Source organism: Gadus macrocephalus, chromosome 16 (genome assembly GCF_031168955.1).
Source record: "Gadus macrocephalus chromosome 16, ASM3116895v1".
In the NCBI taxonomy this organism is placed as follows: domain Eukaryota; kingdom Metazoa; phylum Chordata; class Actinopteri; order Gadiformes; family Gadidae; genus Gadus; species Gadus macrocephalus.
The window spans coordinates 24438947-24462571 of record NC_082397.1 but is presented as its reverse complement, the minus strand read 5'-3'; the positions used below and the strand labels follow the sequence as shown (position 1 = coordinate 24462571).

General features: G+C 43.5%; 1 protein-coding gene across 4 annotated transcripts in view; it reads left to right on the top strand.

Moving 5' to 3' along the window:
* LOC132474705 (eukaryotic translation initiation factor 4 gamma 1-like) overlaps positions 1 to 23625 on the top strand; it is a 76372-nt gene that overhangs the window by 2375 nt on the left and 50372 nt on the right. Inside the window, exons 2-8 of one of the 4 annotated variants that reach the window (XM_060075539.1) lie at positions 8784 to 8831; positions 14769 to 14882; positions 15330 to 15416; positions 17518 to 17550; positions 20425 to 20445; positions 20835 to 21029; positions 21519 to 21615. In XM_060075539.1, the coding sequence (XP_059931522.1) occupies positions 14817 to 14882; positions 15330 to 15416; positions 17518 to 17550; positions 20425 to 20445; positions 20835 to 21029; positions 21519 to 21615 (499 nt within the window). In that variant the 5' untranslated portion in view covers positions 8784 to 8831; positions 14769 to 14816. Of the gene's footprint in view, positions 1 to 8783; positions 8842 to 14768; positions 14883 to 15329; positions 15417 to 17517; positions 17551 to 20424; positions 20446 to 20834; positions 21030 to 21518; positions 21616 to 23625 lie in introns of those variants that run through there. The other 3 variants (XM_060075541.1, XM_060075537.1, XM_060075538.1) reach the window with 3 other exon arrangements.

The window sequence follows — 23625 nt, the reverse complement described above, 5'->3', positions numbered from 1 at the left end:
TGTTATTCAATAGTCATATAGTGGGCAATATGGCAAAGTTGCATTGCACACAGTAGTTTTGACTGAAATGTGTCCAGGTCTGCGTCTAGTCAGTCATGTCGAGGGTCCTCAGGAGTGATGGTCGGTAATGCCATCATTGATGGCATGATTCCTTTCTATAGCTTATACAGACAGGGGACGCCACACCTCTGGCAGCTACCAATACATTTTTTTATGGGGGTCCGCTCCCCCTAGATCTGACGTGTTCAGTGATGGTAACAGAAGTCACCTGGTGAAGGATGTGGTACTCGGCCACACATGGAGGGTCTTCATCATGTGAGAGGCTAGATGCTGAAGCCACTTGCTGTTATTTTTGCCTTATATTGCTCTTCACATTATGCTGGATATGGGGAGACCAGTCTAGGACGCCAAGTTATACATAGGCCAACCAGAAAAGGCACTATTCCGTCAGTGATCCTTGCCTCCCAACCTGCGCCTAACCTTCATTTTTAACTAATCGTCCCTGCCGTTTTTTTATTACGATGGTATTACCAAAGCCTTCATTTTATGAAGGTACGGTTACACTGCTGGGGCGAGCAGGGGGCCAACATGGCAGATTTAGGCTAATGCAAAGCTCAGGATGTAGAGTGGACCAGGGGCTTACACAACAACATTTCCAGCAGTATGTTAAACTGGCAATCGTGGAACTATTCGCTTGCCCGGCTCGGATGTCATGGACGAGGCGGGGGGGCGTTGGTGGTCACCAAGTCTTGGTTCTTGCATAACGGCCCCTCCAACACTATCCTGAGAGAATGTTGTCTTCTTGTGTAACATGCAAGTGGTTGACTACGGCTTACAGTTTGCGTATTTCTATAATTTTTAAATTGCACAGGGAAACGTTGTTGGTAGGATTCAGTGCCCCTTATTAACCACCACTATACTTCCTTTCCCAGCGTTTGATCCAGTTTTGCAGAAGCCCCAACGTTGCTGTGTGTTCATTAGGGCTGCAACTAACGATTATTTTAATAATCGATGATTATTTTTCGATTAATCGATGCATCGGATAAAAAAAAACATTTGTAATTGCTGCATCTTTATTCAAAAACTGAACATTACTTCAAATTCACAGTGCAGACTGAAGTGTAAAAACACCAGGTTATTGCTCCAACGTCCCGGAACTATTAAAAGTAATATTAAATTATAAAAGAATAAAAAAACATTACTGGGATAACACAAAAAAAACATACAATGTATGATACATTTATATATATACAGTATTTAAGGGATGTCCATGGTTAACCAGTTAACCGAACACATCAATCATATCACTGAGCCGACCTGAACACATCACATTTGACACTGTTTGCGACTTTTTTTTAAACTAACTAAATTGATATCCTGCCGATTTTACCATGGATTTAAAAACTGGATTACTATTTTTAACTGACGGGACTTTCTACACCTTCTGGTTGTGTGATTACTACCGCTGCTTTGAATGACTGTTGATGCACGCGGTGCCAACTCCGAGCCCGTCTGCACACCGTCTGCAGCGGCAGCAGCTGACAGTTTTTGGTTGGACTAGACAGATACTGAGTTGAAGGAGTTTTTTAACCCAAAGACAGTGATGGTACAACACTTTTATATAGGCCTATTGTCCAGTGTTAAGATAGGACCAAAATACAAGCTGTGGTCGCTCACACTAAAGCTCGCTGTGGGCGTGCATGAGCCATGAACCAACCTGTCGGCGGCTGGCTGTAAACAGTGCCGCGCCTACGAGTGACGTATTAATCGTACGACTCAACGAATCGATGACCAAATTCGTTGCCAACGCTTTTAGTAATCGATTTGTATCGATTCGTTTTTGCAGCCCTAGTGTTCATAGGGTGTGGCATATTGTCAAGGTGCTACCGTGCCTTCTGTTGCATTACCACCCCTTTCCAGTCAGAGTTTATTAAAAAAAGCAAGCCAGTCATCCCTCTGATTCAAAGATCCTATATCATGCTTTTTTAGGTTTACATGCCTGTGTTAAAAATACCCCTTATTATTTTCACTGTTAATTTCTGCAAATCCACTTTCAGCGTCTTTCAAAAACTGTCTGATTTGTATCATGTCGCACTTAGGCCCACCTCCCGACTAGCCCCCGTCTGCTGTGATTGGTCTGCACGCCCACTTTGTTGCGATTGGTCGAACGCTTTGTGCATGTGTCTGCAAATTCACACCCCCGAGAAGTTATAAACATTCTTAACTTTTGCACTGTTTCACGCACTTATTGAGGGGCGTTCTCAGTGGGCGCAAATATTCCCACTGGCTCGTACTTAGATTTCTCTAGCTTAGCAGACGTAAAACATGTATACGTATACGTACGACATATTACAGTCCAAAGCAAAGGGAAAAGTAGAAAAAGCACGATGTCACCCCTTTTATAGGAGACATATTATGGTGTTTTCCCAACAAGTAAACAACATAGTATTTGAGTTCCAGAAAACATGTTTTTTAAGCTGTTTGCTGGAAATATCTTTTAGGAAAAGAAATCTCGCCTGACGCCTACCGCTATTCCCCTCTTTTTCAGTCCCTTCAGAATGCGCTGTTTCTGGTGTCTGTAGCTTTAATGCAAATGAGCTGCTGCACATTGACCAATGAGCTGCCAGACTGAACCACAGCGTGGAGGAGAAGGGATTGTTGCCGTTTGCGGACTCCGGGAGCTCTATATCTATATAATATAATATAATAATAATATTATATATTGGTATTTATATAATATTATATCTAATATCACGGCCAAAAGCTATTTGCGCCTCGGATGATATTATGAATCATAAAGACAGCGTCTGACGTCTCTGGCACTTCCACAACAAGTAAAGACTCGTAGTGGGGGATATCTCGGCCATGGTTGAGAAGAATTGGGGTAAAGTAACTTTGGCCTTGACTCTCTGAAGTCCATGAACAGTGACATGGAGGAGAAAGGGATTGCACTCCGGGAGCTGAGCTGCCGGACTGCCACGAGCTCCCCGGTGGCTAAACAGTCGAGATCAGATCCAGACAAGGCTGCCTTTATCACAGGTCAACCCCCGACCCCCAAATAACGATGCCAAAGACTCCATACCCAACTATCCCCGGAGGGGATTGAAGCATTCACTAAATAACACAATAATAACCATTAGTAATTATTATAGCAATTTAATTTTTTAATGGGAACAGCCAGACATCTGCAGCACAATACAGAAAAAGAAGCAATCAACAGTTGAACAGCGCTTTCACGCTTTACATTCCGATCTTTCAGGTGAATCAACTGCGAAAGAGGTTACAATATTTAAACTCATAATTAGACAGTCCCTCCAGGATTTCGCAGGCCTCTTTTGTGATGTTTGCGGCCTAAAATGCCTGATGTTGCGTATGCTTTTCCAAAAAGTTGAGAGGAAGTGGAAGTTGTGATAAAAATTGCGATTTTCCTGATGTTATATATTAAGTTATAACTGCAACTTTCCCTGAGTAATTTGTTATTACTGAGAAAAACATTAATTAAAAGAACAAAAATACTGAGAAATGGTCCTATGAATAATTGATTCTTGATTCTTTCCGCGCAGGCAATTGACTTGGATGCAACAGCCTGTGTCATAGTGATCTGCCTCGTCATCTGACGTCCTGCCTGCAGTTCTGTAGTTATGTTTCGCGGTGGCAAAATGCTCAATGGAAGATTTATGCTTATGTTCCACCACAATGTTTAATGCAGTGCAAAATAATTTTCCCCTGCTTTCATGTAGAATACTATGGAGGACCACAAGTGTCACGGAAATAGTTATAAAGAAATACAAAATACTTCATTATTTGATATTTTAATGGGCAATAAAAAGAGGAATAATAAAAATGATTTACAAATGAAATATTAATCCATCAATAAGTAGCTCAAATTAAAATGGGATTTACAAAAACAACTTAAAACTGTCAATAAGTACATTATTAAAAAATTCATTAATGAATTCATAAATAAATGATGCAATTTAAAAATATATTTGAAAATGCAGTTTAAAAAGAGAAATAAATAACTGGATTCACAAATTGGATTAAGAATACAGATTTTAATCAGAAATGTAAAAGGGCGATTTCCTTGACATTTGCATTTCCATTTCCCCGCTGCTTTTCCTTTTCCTATTAGCTATTCGATTTGCTTAAGTCATTTAGCTTCTCCTTTTAGCCTCTCCATTTAGCCTTTCCATGACACTTTGGGCCTTGCACTGGTAAAACAATGCAAATTAGCCATGGGATGTAACAAGCTCTCTGATTGGCTAGAGAGCCGCACCCGCCTAAACACTGTTTAAATGCGGCTGGCATATAACTTATCTTCTTAAAAGGGTCTTATTGGCGCCTAAACAGTGTTTTGGCGGGTGCGGCTCTCTAGCCAATCAGAGAGCTTGTTACATCCGATGGCTAATTTGCATTGTTTTTTTTGCAAGACCCAAAGTGTCACGGAAAGGCTAAATGGAGAGGCTAAAAGGAGAAGCTAAAAGACTAAGCAAATCGAATAGCTAATAGGAAAAGGAAAAGCAGCGGGGAAATGCAAATGTCAAGGAAATCGCCCTTTTAAGTGTCTGATTAAAATCTGTATTCTTAATCCAATTTGTGAATCCAGTTATTTATTTCTCTTTTTAAACTGCATTTTCGAATACATTTTTAAATTGCATCATTTATTTATGAATTCATTAATGAATTTTTAAATAATATACTTATTGACGGTTTTAAATTGTTTTTGTAAATCCCATTTTAATTTGAGCTACTTATTGATGGATTAATATTTCATTTGTAAATAATTTTTATAATTCCTCTTTTTATTGCCCATTAAAATATCAAATAACAAATTACTTTGTATTTCTTTATTATTATTTCCGTGACACTTGTGGTCCTCCATAGAATACCACGATGCTGCTTTTCGCGATCTTTCGCAGTTATTTTGGTCGGCAAGTGTGAAACGTTGGACGCACGCATGTAGCATGAATGCTTGAATCGCTTGAACGTAGTAAACACGGAAGTAAGGCGGAAGGTAGTTTGTCTACGTCAGTTCAAGACGACGCCACTGATTGGTCAAATTTTCGGGAAAGGTGCAGTGGTTGGTTAAAATTGCGACACCGCACTGAATTCGGGGTGATTGGTTGATGTTGCGTTGAAGTTGAAAATCGCAACATTGCGATATCCTGGAGGGTCTGATTAGAGCACGCTCATGTGTCTAATGAGATTCGCGGGCACTTTGCTGGGAGCACAGGTTCAGTCTGGGTTTCATTTTGGAGGTCACCCTCCATGCTCAGTCGGGGTCTGTACTTATTTTTGTTGTATTGTTGTCAGTATAGAGAAAGTCTTTTCACATGGGTAGGTAGAACCTAGATGTATATATGATCAGATCACCAGGGGGTTGGGGGACTTGCCTCAACCTCGAGCCATATAGTTAACGTTACATGGATTAAAAAATGTAATGCCAATGTCTCTGATCAAACAACAGCTCACTTTTATAAGTGTTTCTGATTGGTAAAGCAAAATCACAGAAGCATGCTCCATTTGAAATTGTTATTTTATCTTCAGTATCACAATCCAAATCTATCCTTAACATTAACTACTGTTTTTGAGCGCAGAGCAAGGTTTTTGTGAACAGCAGGCATGTGGAGAAGCAGGGTCAGATCGATGGGAAAGAAACGGCAAACTGGTTTTGAAATTCAACGGTGCTGATTAACAGGCTGATAGGGAGGACATTCTGCTCACCAGAAAAATTTTAGCAGCAAAACACGTCTCAAACATAATATTTTGCAGGAGAGGCAGAGTGCCATTCATATATAATAGCCCTTTTATATTGGCGTAGGAAAAACACATTTTCTATAATCCCTTCAATGGCCAATATCTGATCCGATGGCATACAGCAGGGTTCCCCAATTAGTTTTTCCAGAGGGCCAAATTTGGTCAAACATGCCATGCCAAGGGCCGAAATGTCGTTTCATTTTTCTAATTCGCCATTTGTATGTGCAAATTTAGCTTTAATTATAATTACTGTTTTAGCGATAATGCAGGAGGGCTAGATTAATTAGGTTTAAATAGCATCCAGCTTCGACTGGAGGGCTTCAATCGCTTCGTACATGTCAGCAACAGTGTGGTTCTTGCCTTGTAGCTGCAGGTTAAGGTGATTCAGATGAGACATGATGTCACACAAAAAATTAACATCTGCCAACACCTTGGCGTCAGCCCGCCAGAAATTCTCGGGCTTTTGGGCTCTGCAGGCTGGATAAAAATGACACAAGTTCATCACGCAGGTCGCACACCCTCTCCAACACACGGCCTTTACTCAGCCAGCGAACATCGTTGTGCAGCAACAGATCTTTGTGTTCAGCTGACATTTCCTCGGCACCTGCCTTCATAGCTCCACAACTTTTGTTTAGATTTTTTCCCCTTGATTTAAGATTTCACCAGCCATGTGAATTGCACATTGTTTAATGAACTCTGCATCAGCAAAGGGCTTCTTAGCTTTATCAAGCGTCCAGGAAACATGCAATGAAGCAGCTGTTGCGCTCTCTTGTGCTGATGCCGTTTTGCATATGGTTAGAACTGACCGCTTGTATGATGTCAACATGCTTGCAATCTTTTGTTTGCGTTGCTCAGATGTTTCTGGGAAACTTCCATTAAAGCTGGCAGCATGCAAACAGTTAAAGTGTCAGGTTGTCAGATTTAATGACAGCCACGGTCTGCTTGCATATTAAGCATGTCGGCTTTGCGTTGGCATGGTCCGGTAAAGAAAAGCAATACTTATCGGTCCATTCAGTTTTAAACTGGCGGTTCTCCTGGTTGACCTTCCTTTTCTTGGCAAATGACATGTTTCTTTCATCAATTTTCAATCCGTTGATTTTTGACAAAGTTGTAATTCCCTGGGATGACAGACGGATAGCGGGAAAGTGACAGCATGCGGCGGCTACTCTCTGGCGTGTGACGCTAGTGAAGTTGAAAACGCACGAAGCACGTCATTACGTATGCACGCAGTAACGTCAACGGTCAAGTGGATGGTGTGGGCTGAGGGGAAAATATAGCAGACCGCGCAAAAAAAAAAAAATTTTTGGAGATAACATGTGACATGTGGGTCTGCGCGGGCCGGACATTTGGCTCTCGCGGGCCGGATCTGGCCCGCGGGCCGCTAATTGGGGTTCACTGGCATACAGGGACAAGCCTGAGGCGCCACGCCGTAAGTGTTATTTTATTTTGATGGACTGGTCCTTACACAGGCCTCTTCTTTATGTTCTCGTCAACACGCTCCATCCAGCACAGTGAAAATAAGCATGTCCTCAAGTTTTCTGTCCGAGCTGTATCCGAGGAACACAAACTGCTGGGCATGGTTTGATATAGATCTGTTTATTCATCTAACTGAATTCATCTAACCCTTCATGCCCTGGGCTTTGGCGTAGATGTGCCGGCCAGCGGGGCCTTCGGGCAGCGGCATGGACTCAGCTCACTGTAGCTAAAGCAGCGGGGTTGAAAGAGTTTCCTGGATTGTGTTGGCTTTTTTGCCTGTGTGATTTAAGAATGCCACCTTATATGATGCCCTCTGAGCTTTGCCAGGGACAATTGTTATGTTCTAGCAGGCAGCCCTTCTTTGGCCGAGAAAGCCGACCTGTTTGGCAGCGAGGGAGGGGTGCTTGGTTTTCAAGTGTTGTAGCATATTTACAGGCTTTAGGCTTTGGTGTGCAAGCCCCTCGGAGCATACAACCTATTGGAGGTGCTGTGTTCGTTGATAATCAACGACAATTCCTGTCGATACTTTCCACACTCAGAGCAAGGCTCAGCATCCACAGGGCCGCCTCCTCGGTACAAGATGTCCACGATGGAAGGGCCTCTCCGCTGCTGGTGTCTGCTAGGTCTTTGGTCTCAAACAACGGTTAATTTTGCCGACAGAGCTAGGCTTCTGGTTTGAGCTCCGCTTGAGTTTGCTACGTGGACGTTATCAGCGCCGTAAATAACCTCATTAATCTGTCATAGGCTAGTTACCTCAAGACGGTAAACTGAGGACATATTCTCTAATAGCTAAATTGTATTTTTATTTATCTTTCATGACAATTATAGTTAAAATAGGCTATTTCTAATTGTTAATAATTGTATTAACAAAATGATTTGAATAAACAGCTGTGTGCACACATGCACACACACACACACACACACACACACACACACACACACACACACACACACAGTGTGTCTCTGGTAGCTACTAGCGGTGGGGAGGTATGTGGTTATCTGGTAGTTGATTCGGGGGCGGCAGTAGCTCAGGAGGTAGAGCGGGTTGGCTGGTAACCTGAAGGATGTTGGTTAGATCCCCGGCTCCTCTAGCTGAGTGTCGAGGTGTCCTTGAGCAAGGCACCTAACCCTGACTGTTAGCTCCCGACGAGCTGGCTGTCGCCTTGCATGGTTGACTCCGCCGTCGGTTTGTGAATGTGTGCGTGAATGGTGAATGTGAGGCAATATTGTAAAGCGCTTTGGGTGGCCAATGGTTAGAAAAGCGCTATATAAATGCAGTCCATTTACATTTACATCAGGCTCTTTTGGGGTTGTGTTGATATTCACTTACTCTATTTGTTTGTAAGCGCTGCTGCTGGTACAGGGCAGTGGTCCATCGACATAAGGTTTCATTTCACTGGACCTCACCTTTCAATAAGTGTTCTCCAGCCACTATACTGAACCGCGCAATAGATCCGTTGTCTTGTTCAAAGTGCTGTTTTTCCTACTATGCTTGTATCTTGATATTCATTGTTTCTTGTCACTGTCTCTCTCTGTCTTTGCTGTTTTAGGAAAACCGTTCCTCAGAGAGTATCCCAGCAAGTGGGACCTAAATACATGTAGGTACAGGTGAGCGTGTGGGATAACATCCTTTAGTGGGCCAGATTGGATTAGGAATAATCTTCTGTGTAGGCCACCCTACAGTCAATTATCTTCTGCATTAATGATCACTTTTATTAATAAATGTATCTCCATTGTATTTTTTTGTTATTTATCAATGGTTAAGGGCCTTTTAACATAATTAGAATTAGGGCATTTAGCAGATGCTTTTATCCAAAGCGACTTACATCGGTTAATGCACACATTGACACACCAACGGCAGAGTCAACCATGCATGGCGACAGCCAGCTCGTCAGGAGCAGTTCGGGTTAAGTGTCTAACACGTAGTATAATGTGTAGGGATGCACCGATTCCCCTCTTTCTCAGACCACATACTTACGTTTGGGTACTTGCCGATAGCGAGTACCGTTATGAGTACTTATTAATACCATTACAGTTTAAAAAACGGTGTTATCACCATGGTTACGACCCATGGCAACTTTGTAATACTTTTTTATTGCCGTTGTTGTGTAGGAGCGTTATAATTAGCAATGCTGTGTATGAAATGTGCCACGCATTTACATAGGTGTCCGGGAATCAATAATTACTGGTCAGACGGAGCTTCACCATCCACACACACCATAGTGGTGTGTGTGTGCACACACCATAGTGGTGTGTGTGTGGTACGTTTAAGAAAAACAAAAACTTTCTCTCGGACGACGCAGTCAACCGCTGCCCCTCCATCAACCAGCTCCACACATCCACACACACCGCCCAGACAGAGATCCACCTGTCCAGACACACACCGCCCAGATAGAGCTCCACACGTCCCCGCACACCGCCCAGACAAAGCTCCACACACGTGTCGCCCAGACAGAGCTCCACACATCCTTCTAACCTGTTATCATTTGGGAGCTATTCCATAACCGGAATACCGGGCGTTTCAACTGGGGTATTAATTCTGCACATGCACCCAACGTTGGATATTTAATTTATTTAATTGAAATGCCTGAAAGTTGTATTCCATGCTTGATCTAAACATGTTCATTTTATTTTCATTTATCTAAACCTATACCAAACCTCGCGAGCAGCAAGGTCGCAAGGCAGCCACAGGACACGCCAACATTGTTTCAACCGCTCAGTACCGCGCCACATTAATTCAGAAGTTTTGAAAATAAATTAAAGGGTAATTCCGGTGTAAAATGGATTTGGAATATGTTTTGGATGATAACGAGTTGAAACGTTCGTTTTGGAGCACAAAAGCCGCTTATAGACGCTTTCTTCAGTTGGCTGTTTTTAGCCGATTCTATCAAAACGCTATGAGCTTGGAACGATGGGGGCACTGGTTATGGTAAAAACTAAATCGCTATTTTAAACCACTTAAAAGGCTAAAAGTAGGCCGAAACTTCTTTGGTAGAATAATAAGGGTCTTAAGTAGGGATGGGAATCGTGAACCGGTTCTTGTTCAGAACCGGTGCCGAGTCAACCGATTCCTTGGAATCATTAGCAAGCCTGCTTAACGATTCCGCTTATCGGTTCCGGTTGCGGCAAATGCGTCATGACGTAACACACGCTGCTTTGTTTTGGTTCAAAACGCACCAAACATGGCGCCGCCGAGGAAGAAGCGCCCAAATTCAGTTTTTGCTCTTTTTATCATCAGGGATACTTTTGTGGATAAATAAAGCACCAAAAGATATAACAGTACATTTTTAACGATGCAAACAACATTGCACTATTTGGAACCATGGAACGATAGTGAGCTAGATTTAGGGACGGCTGCTGAAAGCATTGCGATATCTCACCATGATAGTGATCTAGATGGAGAGGCAGACAGCTGCTGAAAGCATCGCAATATTTCACCATGATAGTGATCTAGATGGAGAGGCAGACAGCTGCTGACAGTGACGCAATATTTCACCGTAATAGTGATCCAGACGGAGGCAGACAGCTGCTGCCAGCGTCGCGATTTTTGACTGCAATAGCTTGTCATTTTTGAATAATAATACATATGCCGCCAGCTCAGCAATGACGATATTTAGATCTTGATCTTCTGAAGAACAGTTATCTGTTGGTCGAACACACACGGCAGGAGAGATTTTCGGAGGCTGCTCTAATTTTCGTTCAACACGGCTCACTGTTCGCAATGCCTCACTAGAAACAAGCTTTCCTATTTTTTCTAAGGGGATGTCAGACTCGGCGCCACAAAGTCATTAATAGATTCCCGTCTGTAATCTGCGGATCGCTTGCACTAGTTCTGGTGGTTAGAGGAGGTAGGCTCTGGTAACATGGAGCTGTTCCTTGTTCACATGGGCTTTAGACATTTAAGTGGTAATCACAAGTTTTTTTTACGTGTCCAATCAATAGTATGTTGACAGAATTTGCTAGAATTGGCTCAAGCTAGGGTCTAATTTTATAGTTTTAAGAGGGCTTGGCCGTCTCAGAAGCATTGTCAAGCTGTGAGGTGACGATCCTCTGCCCCCCTCCCGAAACATCGATCAAAAACGGAATTATGTTTTTATGCCTACTCGTCTGTAATGTTACGATTATTAAATAATTTAGGATACTACAATAATCAGGCCAACTTTTGATTTTATTTCTTTATTAATTTCAGCCAAAATATAGCCTGGAAGAAATCCAGACCCGCATCTAGAAAGATAATGGGTCTGGCAAGTTACGCGAGGGGCGGCACCAAGCATGCATTTTAAAATATCACTGGACGCAATTGGATAACACTAAGACCAATCAGAAGAATACAAGGGTTGACTATCTCTAGACCAAGCCCCCAGGAGCAGTGCAATACTTCCACAATCCACCAGTGCTCAGTGGTCAAGCCTGGTATTGCAGCTGTTTTAGCAGGCTGTGGACGGGTCTCTCAATTCATGGGGGTCCGGAAATAGATATCGCCGTCCACTCCAATACAAGTGGGGAACAGGAAAGTGTCTCCGAAAAAATTTCTGGATAACAATCAAAGGCTCATAATTATCTTTATACCATGTACTAATATGCAAGTTTTCTCTTTTCAAAACGCCTCCTCAAGCGTTTTATTAGCCGTTGTTTGCAGGAGAAGGAGAGGTGGGCAGTTGAAAGGAGTCGTAGTGAAACAATTTTTGTTTCGGCCCGGCATCCGAGAGGGCTCAGTGCACGGCTCCGTTAACTTCTCGTGGTAGTCTTGAGTATTTATATACAAGGTGTTTTTCTTTATTAGGTCAAAAAGGGACAACTAATCTAAAATAATAATATGAATAATTGTTAAATAATAAATGTTGCCCAAATGGCTGGAGGAGTGTAATTTAAAGATCACATATAGAGAATCATCGGGTTGCAGTCATTTATTCTTCCATGGTCAGTAAATAATGCGCCTGTGCTCCCTCAGACCTCTCGCTTATGATGCTACAATTCTAACAATGCTAGAAAACGAGAGTTTTTCTGCATTCGGCATGTCATGCACTAGGGCGTGGCTTGAGACCTCCTTTATGCGGAAGAAAATCTCTCCTTGATGTTGCCCTGCACCATTGAGCAGTTTCATAGGAATGAAGGGGCGGCCATGATTTAGTCCGCTGTCCTTTCTTTAATAGGACCATGATCTACACCAGCAGAGCTAACCCATAGATAAGACTCTTGCCGTATCCGGTCAGTAAAACAGCAGTGCTTTCGGCCCGCCTATATCAGATACACCGATGTGATTGGTTAATGTTCTGGGCCAGGGGAATCGGGAAGTGAGTATATTGCTCGTTCCCAGAGTGACTCACTGAGCAAATTCAAATTGTGCTCTTGCGAGAACTCTGGATTTCCAGGGTATCCAAAATATGGAAAATTTAGCAAATTCTGCAATATTCCACGTTTTTAGATTTTTAATACCAGATTCCGTGATTCCGTCCGCAATTTCCGCATCGCAGATATCATAGGGCCCAATTTCTGGCAATTTCATTAGAATGAAATTGCTAGAAGTTGCATCAGCGATTCTAGGCAGAAACATTTTCACATTCATTTGATCTTTCCTCACGATCCGCTAGCTTTCTAGCCCATAAGCAGGCCGTCAAAAAAACACATTTCTGAGGCAACCTATGCTCCGAGATCGTACACAACAACAAATGGTACTACCATCCACTCAAAACCAAAATAAATAGTATTCCAACCAATCACCGACATGGGGTGGGTGTTTTGCGCTGCGTTCATGATAGTTTTTACTGGATGAACGAAACACGGAAGGGAGGGGCGAGCTGGCTCTGTTTGTTTGGGATCTCGCTTCACATACAAACAGAAGTGACGTCACCCACCATTGCTGATACAATCTTTAATATATGTACTTGTCTGTGAACATGATTTCAAACGTCATCAAATACGTTTTTTTGTTATTGTTTTGATTGATTTACCCCGAGCTGCAGAAATGACATGCAATGACTTTTAACAAGGGTAAGGTATCTGCATCAAGTTGAGTGACAGCCACCAAAATATTTATTTTGCTTTCTTCTTGCCTCCCGGTGAGTGACAAGTACCACATATGCGACAAGTGACACGCAGACGCGCAGGAAGAATTTTGACGGGTGTGCGGGGGTACACTTAAGTATTCTAAAGATACTTTTACAAAGGCTCTCTATTCTGCAGAGCACTCTACAACTTGTTTTTCGTTGTTGTGTCTGGCTGTGAGTGTGCGTGCAAGCTATAGTAGGCTGAATCGCAATCGCGTTAAAACAAATCTGATTGGCCAATACACATTGAAGATACCTTTTTTTTTTTTATTATTGTATTTTTTCTGGAAATTATTTTTAAGTTAGACTTAAATTGTCAAGAGATACATTGTTGATGTTGCATTTCAAATAAAGTGGGTATTGGCATAAGTTTTTTTTTTTTTTCATAAGTTTTATTTTAACGCAGCAGGGGGTTTTACTTACCTTGTAATCTAAATTACTTTTTAAAAGAGTAATCAGATACATTTTTCAAGGTTACTGTGGCAGCACTGGTTGGAAGTCTGGGGTTGGATAAGGGTCAACTCCGACCAACTCTGTGTGTTTGAGCTACCATGTCGGAAAAAATGGATGCTCACGCTGAACTGCAAGAATACAAATGTATTATAATTCTAAATGTTAATGATCTAGTTTTGTAAGAAAAATAACTTATTTTTCAGTCAAACTAGAGTACATTTTGTCTACAATAAGTGAACCACTTAGTAGAGGAAACTGGGTCCATTCTGTCTGTCTTTTAAAAAAAATGTGTTTACCCTTTCAAATATGCCGTCTTTTACCCGGCATGGTCCGCGCGTTTACACTGACCGAGGTAATATACCGGCCTGATTTTGCACGCCAATTTATTCTCTCGGACCCTACACACATTGGCGGTATAATTTTAATGTGAATGTGATTAGACGGCTTCGCTGTTCCAGGGGCGGGACTTGGGTAGAGGTGTTGGTGTGTGTCTCGACTACAACAGAGACAACTTAGAATGTCAACATGAATAGCTCTGTGAGTGGAGAGACGGTGAAATCCACGAGCTGCTGACCATCATGGGAGAGAAGGTGATGCAGTCGCATTTTATGAAGACAGGGAAAGATGGTGCGATCTACTAGAAAGCAGCATAGGAACTTTCCTAAGGAGGCATTTGTCGGGACTAAAAACAACATAAGTGGTCAGCAAAATAAAGAATATGTTGACATTTTTGCACTTGTAAATAGTTAATCGCATTTGTAGCCTACACAGATGTATACTCATTTTTGCATGCGAGTGTCTTGAATCATGAAAAAAAAAAAATATTCAGCCGGCTCCGTGACGAAGGGGGATTTTACCCCCTCGGTTTTACACAGGCAAGACAATGAAATTGCAGGGTGTGCCAAGCCGCGACCATACCGGCTTGGCAGTGTGAAAATGCCTTTAGTTTATGGTATGTTGCAGGCATGAAACTAATGAAATGGTCACATACTAAATAATTTGGATTTAACAGACAACTTTCTTCTTTCTCTTCAGATTCCTACACAGGTCTGTGTTCCCCCTCCTCATGCAGAACTCCATGAAATGAATAAAGCACCACAGCCTATAGCAGGACCCCCGCACCCCGCCCCCTCCCCCGGCCTCCCACAGGTAACCTGCACACACCTTCGCAGCCGCTTCAGCTCAGCTTTGACAGTTGGAAAGAGTGCAAGAACAGGATTTAGAACCTACCAAAAAAAAATGTCTCTACGTTCCTCCTACATGGGGGAGGGCTGTATTTCATCTCTTATTGATGGGCATGACAGATTTCCTGAGCGAATAGGGATGAGATGCCGTGTGTGGTCCAAGATCTACAGGGGAAGCCAAATAGAAACAGAACTCACTAACTAACCCGTATCACTAAGTTAACGAAATGCTTACTTTAATCAATTATCACTGACAAGGCTTTTATATCATAGTACGCTCAAATGAAGGCTCAATAATCCTACCGACAATACCATTTTCCGCACTAACTTTGCTCTTACCGGTCATTCCCTCACTTCATATCTCTGTGTTTGTCCCTCTCTTTTTGCTCTCTTTCTCTTGTTGAATCTCCAGGCCAACTTTCCCCCTGGGCAACCTCCCTCCATGGTCTTTGCCAGCCCACCGCCTCCACAAATGAACCCCACACCTCAGCCCCGACAGGTATGCCCTGGTCACACGCCCCGTGTTCTAATCACTCAAGAGGCTTTTCACTCATCACTCGGAAGACTTTTCATCCTCTTATTTGGGGGTGTGCAGAATGAAGGGATATTGTGCAGGGTTCCCGCGGATCCTTAAAAAGTCTTAAATTCATAAATCCTTAAGGCCTTAAATAGCATTAAAAAGTCTTAAATCCATCTTTCAAAAGTCTTAAAAATGTTTACACATGGTAAGTAGGATTTTATGATTGTAATTAGTCTCAAATCTAAAAAAGAATAGTTAACATTTTTTATATATACATAAATTAGGGCTGTAACGATACGCGTAACGAAACCGAATTCGCGACACTCAAAGCCACGAACCTGTCTCGCGTGTGAGAAGGCAGAAGTGCGATACGCCCTTTCTAACTCTCCGGTCAAATTGTCCGATTGAAATTTGCTAATAAATTGTCTAAATAATAGTCTGCTGACACCGCCCCCTCTTATCGATGCCGTAAGTTTGCGACGAGATGCCCTTTCTGTGATGACCGCTCTCTGTGGCTACGGAGGATTTAATTTCTCCACAGCCGTCGAAGTCCTCATATGCGATATGAACGACATTTAACCAGAGTGGGCCAAGCGCGAAAAAAATTGCCTGGGTGATCCCTGTCTCTATTGTTTTGTGTGATTTGACCGGCAGTTGGTCTGCTTATAGGTCGGAATGAAGCGGCCACCGATTATTGACAGGATGGGTACTTTATTCTACCGGACTCGTTCGCTTCTTCACTAGACACACACGCTACCGCTCGCTCTCCTCGCTCGTCCACTCGCTGACGTCACTCACACACACACATACGCACACTACCATTCTCGCGCACACACATACGCTACTCGTAACACTATGCCTCGTTATTGCGACGTTCATGTTAGATGTTCATGTTTTTTCCCATCTATTGAAAGTTAGGCTATTAAACATTTTGCATTCTGTACGGCCTGATTAGGTCATTATTTAAGCTGCATAGCCTAATAAGAAGCGCCAATAGGATATTTGACTAAACCTCCAAACTAGTTGAGGGTTTTTGCTCCAACTACAATCTTTGGTTATTTATTTATTAATTTAGCTATACTTTAATAGTATTCTTTCTGTTCAAATCTGTTCAGTGTTCCAAATTATTTGTTATTAAATGTGACATTAAGTTAATTGTTATTTAAGTGTTGTTCAAATAAAATGCTTTTTAAATTTTAAAAAATCATGGGATGTATCGAACCGTGGGTCAAAATCGTGATACAAACCGAATCGTGAGTTGGTGTATCGTTACAGCCCTAATATAAATTAATAGCAGTAATTTTGCGCATCACGAGAGCGGAACCAACAAAACATTTGTTTTGCGGCCGTTACTCAGATGCACGTCGGTCAGGTGCGCAAGAGGTCATTTTTGTTTCTGTCCAAAAAGCCTACTGATAGTGGAAATATGTTAAAATACATTTTTCCACTAGTGTTTATTGTGTCGTTGGTCTTAAATTTCCTTTCAAGTGGCATTAAAAAAGACTTAAAGTCTTAAATTTAACTTTCATTAAGCTGTAGGAACCATGTTGTGATATTTTGTCTTTTTCTTGCAGGAGCTGTGCAGAATTGTTTGATCAGCCTATTTAATTTCAAGCACTGTACCTACAAATTCCTATCTTCTTGCGTTTCAAATTTGATGTCTGACTATATTGGCCAACCTAGTGAGACAGTTAAATATTTTTTATTTTTTTGTGAATGGGGAAAAGCCTCAAAAATAATTTGCCAGCCCATCCAATGCTTGCATGCCGGCATACAAAATAAGTCCCCATAAGCCCAGTGTCCCAATAAATGCTGTCCCCATAAGCCCAGTGTCCCAATAAGTGCTGTCCCCATAAACACAGTGTCCCAATAAGTGCTGTCCCCATAGGCCAGTTTTCCCTGTCCACAGACCCACACCCTGGCGGGCAAAGATCCCACACTCAGCCCCAAAAGGCACCAGTCTGTCAGCATGCCCTGCTTGTGGTCATACTGTTAACCTAGTGGTCAGGCTTATGTCTGGAGTGTGTGTGTGTGTTGTGCCATGGTCCTTAACCTCTGTCTGCCTCTCCTCTTCCTCTAGTTCGCCCCCGGGCCCCGGCCTATACACCAACAGGTACTAACACACACCCAACCTGCCCCTATTCTTCTTTCCTTCTTCACTGCATGTCGTAGGTAGGCTGTGGCGGGGCCCCACACACATTTTGGGAGGGGTGTGCTCACGGTCATTCAGTTTTGCATTCCTGTCGATATCTAGGATGTTTTTAATAGATCTGTGAGGCCAGTGATGGTAAATATTGATCAGTTTCATCATTTGCTTGGCATTGCCAGGTCAAATTAAGTATCATTTAATTTTTTATATACCTCATGGGCAGACACCTGAAAGTATGCCTCTGCTTCTATTTTTTCCCTTTATAGACGGTGTCTTAAACTACAACTAAACTTTCCTTTTAACCTGTTTTATTCCCCCTTCATTACTTTTCGCTTGCCAAACAATATGTAATGCCCTCATTCAACTTTAATGGCATGTTGTATAGTCGGCACCAGCAGTGCCATATTCTAGAAGGAACCTCACAGCATGGAGTGGTTGGTGGTTTTGTGTAGACACTGGGTGCCCCAATACTATTGGTGCCAAGCCACTTCATTTGGTTACACACAAAGAAAATGTGACAATCTTGGTTCAAATATAGAACGGCGAGGCGTGGATCATAGCTCTCAGCCAGCGGGTAGCCCTGAACTTGTTGATAATCATTTGTCTAGACTGTGCACGACACGGTAGACACAGGCTCTGGAAAGTGGGGTTTCCTCATTTTGCCAAGTATGGCTGTTGACACAAGGCCAACATTGTGTGTGATAGTCCTGGTGCCAGCTCTCTTGGGCATTCAGCAATAGGATTCTCAGATTAGAGCGGGAGAAGTGCAGGACGCAACAGTGTGCTTTGTAGCCTGACCTGTGGACTGACCTCTGGTCTGACCTGGGGTCTGAACTGTGGTCTGACCTGTGTCTGAGCTCTGGTCTGAAATGGAGTCTGACCTGGGGTCTGACCTTGATGTGTCCTCTGGTCTGTCCTTGGTTTTACCTGTGGTCTGACCTCTGATGTAACCTGTGGTCTGACCTCTGGTGTGACCTGTGGTCTGACCTGTGGGGTGACCTGTGGTCTGACCTGTGGGGTGACCTGTGGTCTGACCTGTGGGGTGACCTGTGGTCTGACCTCTGGTGTGACCTGTGGTCTGACCTCAGGTGTGATCTGTGGTCTGACCTCTGGTGTGACCTGTGGTGTAACCTGTGGTCTGACCTCTGGTGTGACCTGTGGTGTAACCTGTGGGTTGACCTGTGGTCTGACCTCTGGTGTCACCTGTGGTCTGACCTGTGGGGTGACCTGTGGTCTGACCTCTGGTGTGACCTGTGGTCTGACCTGCTGTGTGCCCTGTGGTCTGACCTCCGGTGTGACCTGTGGTCTGACCAGCTGTGTGCCCTGTGGTCTGACCTCTGGTCTGACCTGTACTCCTCCATCTCTCATTGGCAGTTTGATCCCTGATCTGGAAAGTATTCAAAATATATTTTGCTACCGGTTCTTCATTCCTCTCTGGCACAAGCAAACCAGGTTTCTTGCGATTGGCCGAGGCAGTTGTCGGCCCACAGCAATCATGGCAAATGATCTCTGTCAACACCCAACAGTGGGTGTGAGAGCCGATCCCGGCGTCTTCAACTCCGTTCTCCCCTCCCCCACAATGCATCTTTTGGTTCCTTTTTTTAACGTTCTTGTTTAGAGAACACTTATACTGGCATACTATTATGTTTTGCTGCCAGAATCAGACAGCGGTCCTGTCCGGCGAAACCACAATGCAAAACACACACATTTCCCCCCCCAAATGTCTACCGTCCTCCAAAACCCTTGCCCTGTCATTTTGAGCCAAGTTATTCATCTGAAAACATGGCGACCAAAGTTTACTGCGGGGGGAGGGTGGGTCCGTAGGTAATCTAAGCATGCTGCATGTCAATTCACCCAAGGCCCCGATATACTTGAAATCAATAGAAATTGGTTACTCCACTGTCACTGACTAAGGGGTTGTTTGTTCAAAGTGCAAGTAAAGCCCCTGTTGGAATTAGAACATAGTTCTAGGAAGGAGAGCAGCGTTTCGCTACAAGTGTCCGAAAAGCTTTACCCTAACTCAGACGCCGTCGTCAAAATAAACCGCTGCTCAGCGTCACCGTCCACACGTCCTAGCGGTCTGCCTGACCAGTGATTCCAAACCCCCGGTCCCCAGACAGTCACAGCGGGTATCCCGTTTCAACAGCTGTGGCTGTTGAAAAACAGCCACATCATTTGTTTAAAAATGATGCGTCTTAAAATTAAGGCATTCAAATTGACTACCTGTCCTCCATTGCTGATCCTTGGAAAACAAAAACGGTTGGGAACCCCTGATCTAGAGCATAACCCTCTGTGACACGCAAACAGCCCTCTTAACGGCTGAACCAGCTCGACAAATCCCCAACGGCCGTATAGCTTCTCTCTGACCCAAAGTCAACCCCAGCTCGGACAGAGCTCTTCGTGTCCACACGCGTCTCGCCGCCCATGTCCCTCAGCACTTCAACGTCACGAAAAGAACGCTACCTGTTTCTGAAGCAGAGTGCACCTGTTCTCCCCATATTAGGGACTTATTTCAGTAACGGTGATAACAAGGCATAGACCACTATGTTGAGGATCATCAGACATATTATCAAGTTTTAGACCCTTGAAAAAGCGGTTTTTGGTACCCTGATTAATCCAGAGTCAGGGTCCCCTCTAGTGCGCTGATCCACGCCCGAGTTGTGCCTTAGCTCTGTGCGTATGCGCTGGTTTAGTTTGAAGTATATCGAGGCCTTCACTCACTCACTGTGTTGGGATGCTTCCTCACTGATTGTGGTGCATTCTATCTTCTCCTTTCCCCTCCTGCTCTTGCTTCCATGTGACCTGTCTGTGTGTTGCCCTGTGTTTGTGCTGCTCAAGGGAGGGTTCAGGTCGCTACAGGTAATACCGCTCATTCTTTTGTGTGTGTGTGTGTGTGTGTGTGTGTGTGTGTGTGTGTGTGTGTGTGTGTGTGTGTGTGTGTGTGTGTGTGTGTGTGTGTGTGTGTGTGTGTGTGTGTGTGTGTGTGTGTGTGTGGCCCTCTGCTGGTTGGCAGTGAGGCAGCAGCATGTCAATGAGGTGCAGTGAATAGACCGTAGTGCTGGGCCGCTTTAACCTCAGGGGCCAGTGTGCTCCGTCGGGCCCTCTCTGCACCTTCACAGGGCCAGGCGGAGGACGTGTGTGACCAGTGGTTCCCCGTGTGGTTTCTCACTACTCCTCTTCCCCACCCCTCCCCCATGTCATTCCTCTCTCCCCTCCTGGTCCGTGTGGATCATGTCGCCCCTGTCCAGCCATACTACACCAACAGGTCAGGCCTGCCCTCGGGGGCCGGGCCCCGGGGCCTGCCCCCCAGCAGCGCCCCGCGGCCCGTGGCCCCCACCCACGTGTACCAGGCGGGACCCGGCTCCCAGATGATGATGATCCCCCAGCAACCGCTAGCCTTCCCCAGCTCCCCGCAGGGCACCGCCTACTTCATTCCTGGACAGGTAAAACGTGTAGGGGCTGGAGCGGGTGGAGGAACACGGTGTGGTCAGGACGGTCTCTCATTGGGCCTCCATTAGGAGGCTGTCATTCATATCTGATTTGAGTTAAAGACCGGAGTCTCTACAGAACCCCCTTCCTTTTTGCATGTGGATGCCCTTATTGCAATTCAGCCAATCACATCAGCAGCTGAATAAATCATAATCTGCCCTAGGAGTGAAGCTCCTCTTTGTGTTCTTCTGTTGATCCAAATCTGTGTAGAGATTTGTCACGGGTATAATGTTCCCATCAACATTAATAAGTACATAGTACTTGTTGATGGTGGTGCAGTATTGTTTTCAAAATGGCCACATACATTTTCAGGATGTGGACAATATCTGCTCAAATTGTGTCTTGTGATGTCAAGAACTCCTCAATCACTCACAGGCCCCTGCAGCCTGCAGCGACAGACCACTTTCCATCTGTAACGCATGTGTTTGTCCCCCTCCCTCCAGTACCGGCCCACCTACGTGACAACGCCCCAGCAGTACTCCCTCCCGGCGGGCACGCCCGGCTTCTACCCCAGCAGCACGGCGGATTACGGTCATTATGGTAAGAGACATGCCGTCGAGACACGGACATCCTGTGTGTTTACATATGAAGGAAACTCATAAGAGGGCTCTACACGCTAGGGCTGAACAATTTGGGGAAAATAATCGAATAGCTATTATTTTGACCAATATTGCGATTCAATATGGTATTTTTTTTTATTTATTAAGTTCCTTATGTTCTGTATTATTAAAAAAAAAAAAAAAACATCAACATATAGACTTCTATTTCCTTTAGGCCAGGCAGATGTGTTGAGATGAATTGATATTATAACATCTTTAATAACTATCTCGTGCTCACGAGAAACGTTCTCGTGCTCACGAGAAACGTTCTCGTGCTCACGAGAAACGTTTACTTTTTTTTTTTTTTTTATGTCCCTTTACGGGTTCCGTACCAGTCAGTAACGGTGACCTTTATTTTTTATTTTTAACTCAGCCTTTGCGATTTGCATATCGCGTTCTATTTCATCGCAATTTCGATTTGAATTTGATTAATCGTTCAGCCCTTCTACACACAGCAGTATGTAAACACAATGGCCTCACGCACCCACACGTGGATCTGGAAACACAGTACAACTCTGTTGGTTAGCGGTGATCGGCTGAACGTTGGATATTAAAAAAGGATGAATCCTAAAACATTTGACAGAAAGGGAGGAGAGTCTTCATACTGACATCATGTCCACTCGTCACAGCGGGTATCCGTGCAGCAACACCTGTCTGCTCTCCAGCCTGGGCACCCACCCCCTCTAGTGGCGGCTGCATGTCGGTAGAAGTTGTGCCCGGGACAAAAAACAAACTGGCTGACCCCTAGCAGCAGGCATGTGTGCAATGCGCTGGTTTTCTTTAGGTGTAGGCTTATCGCTCACAGATTGCCTTAGGACAGCCAGTGTACCGCAGAGACCCCCGTCCGGCCTCTGGACCCGCTCTCTCGGTTGCTGGAATACATCTCATCCCGAGACGGGTTGATCCTATTTGTGTGTGGCTGGTTTCTTTCCACCAAAGGTATATTAATAAAATGCCATTATTGATAGATAGATAGATAGATAGATAAATACTTTAATAATCCCAGAGGGAAATTATTTTTGTCACGAACTCCAGATATACATACACAAATACACAAATAAATAAATAAATAAATATTAAGAATAAAATATAACATATATATATCCATATATATCCATACACACACATATATATATATATATACATATATACATATACACATACATATATACACATACATATATATATATATATACATACATACACATACATACACACATATATATACACATACATACAACATAAATACACATACATGCACAAAAGATAAAACCTAAGAAAAACAAAAATATACAAATACAATTTTTTTAAGGACAATATAAATATATATACAACACCATATATACACATACATATATATATATACATATACACATATATACATACATACATACACATATACACATATATACATACATACATACATACATATACACATACATACATATACACATATACATACATATACATATATATACATACATACATACATACATACATACATGCATACATACACAAAAGACAGCACTGTACAAAAAGAATTGTACAGTATTGTGCAAAAGGTGCAAGAATTATAGTCCTTGTTTGAGGTCAGAGATTACAGAGAGGGACGGTGTCTGACATTCTAAGGGAGGCGTTGTAAATTTTTATGGCCACAGGCAGGAAAGATTTCCTGTGGCGCTCTGTGGTGCATCTGGGTGAGAGGAATCTCCTGCTGAAGGTGCTCCTCTGCAGGGCCAGTGTGTCATAGAGAGGGTGTGAGACATTGTCCAAGATGGACTGAAACCTGGACAGCATCCTCCTCTCTGCCACGGTCGTCAGGGTGTCCAGTTCCTCCCCCACAACATCACCGGCCCTCCTAATCAGTCTTTCAAGTCTGTTGGTGTCTGCAACCCTCATCCCACTGCCCCAGCATGTGACAGCGAAGAAGATTGCACTGGCTACAACAGAC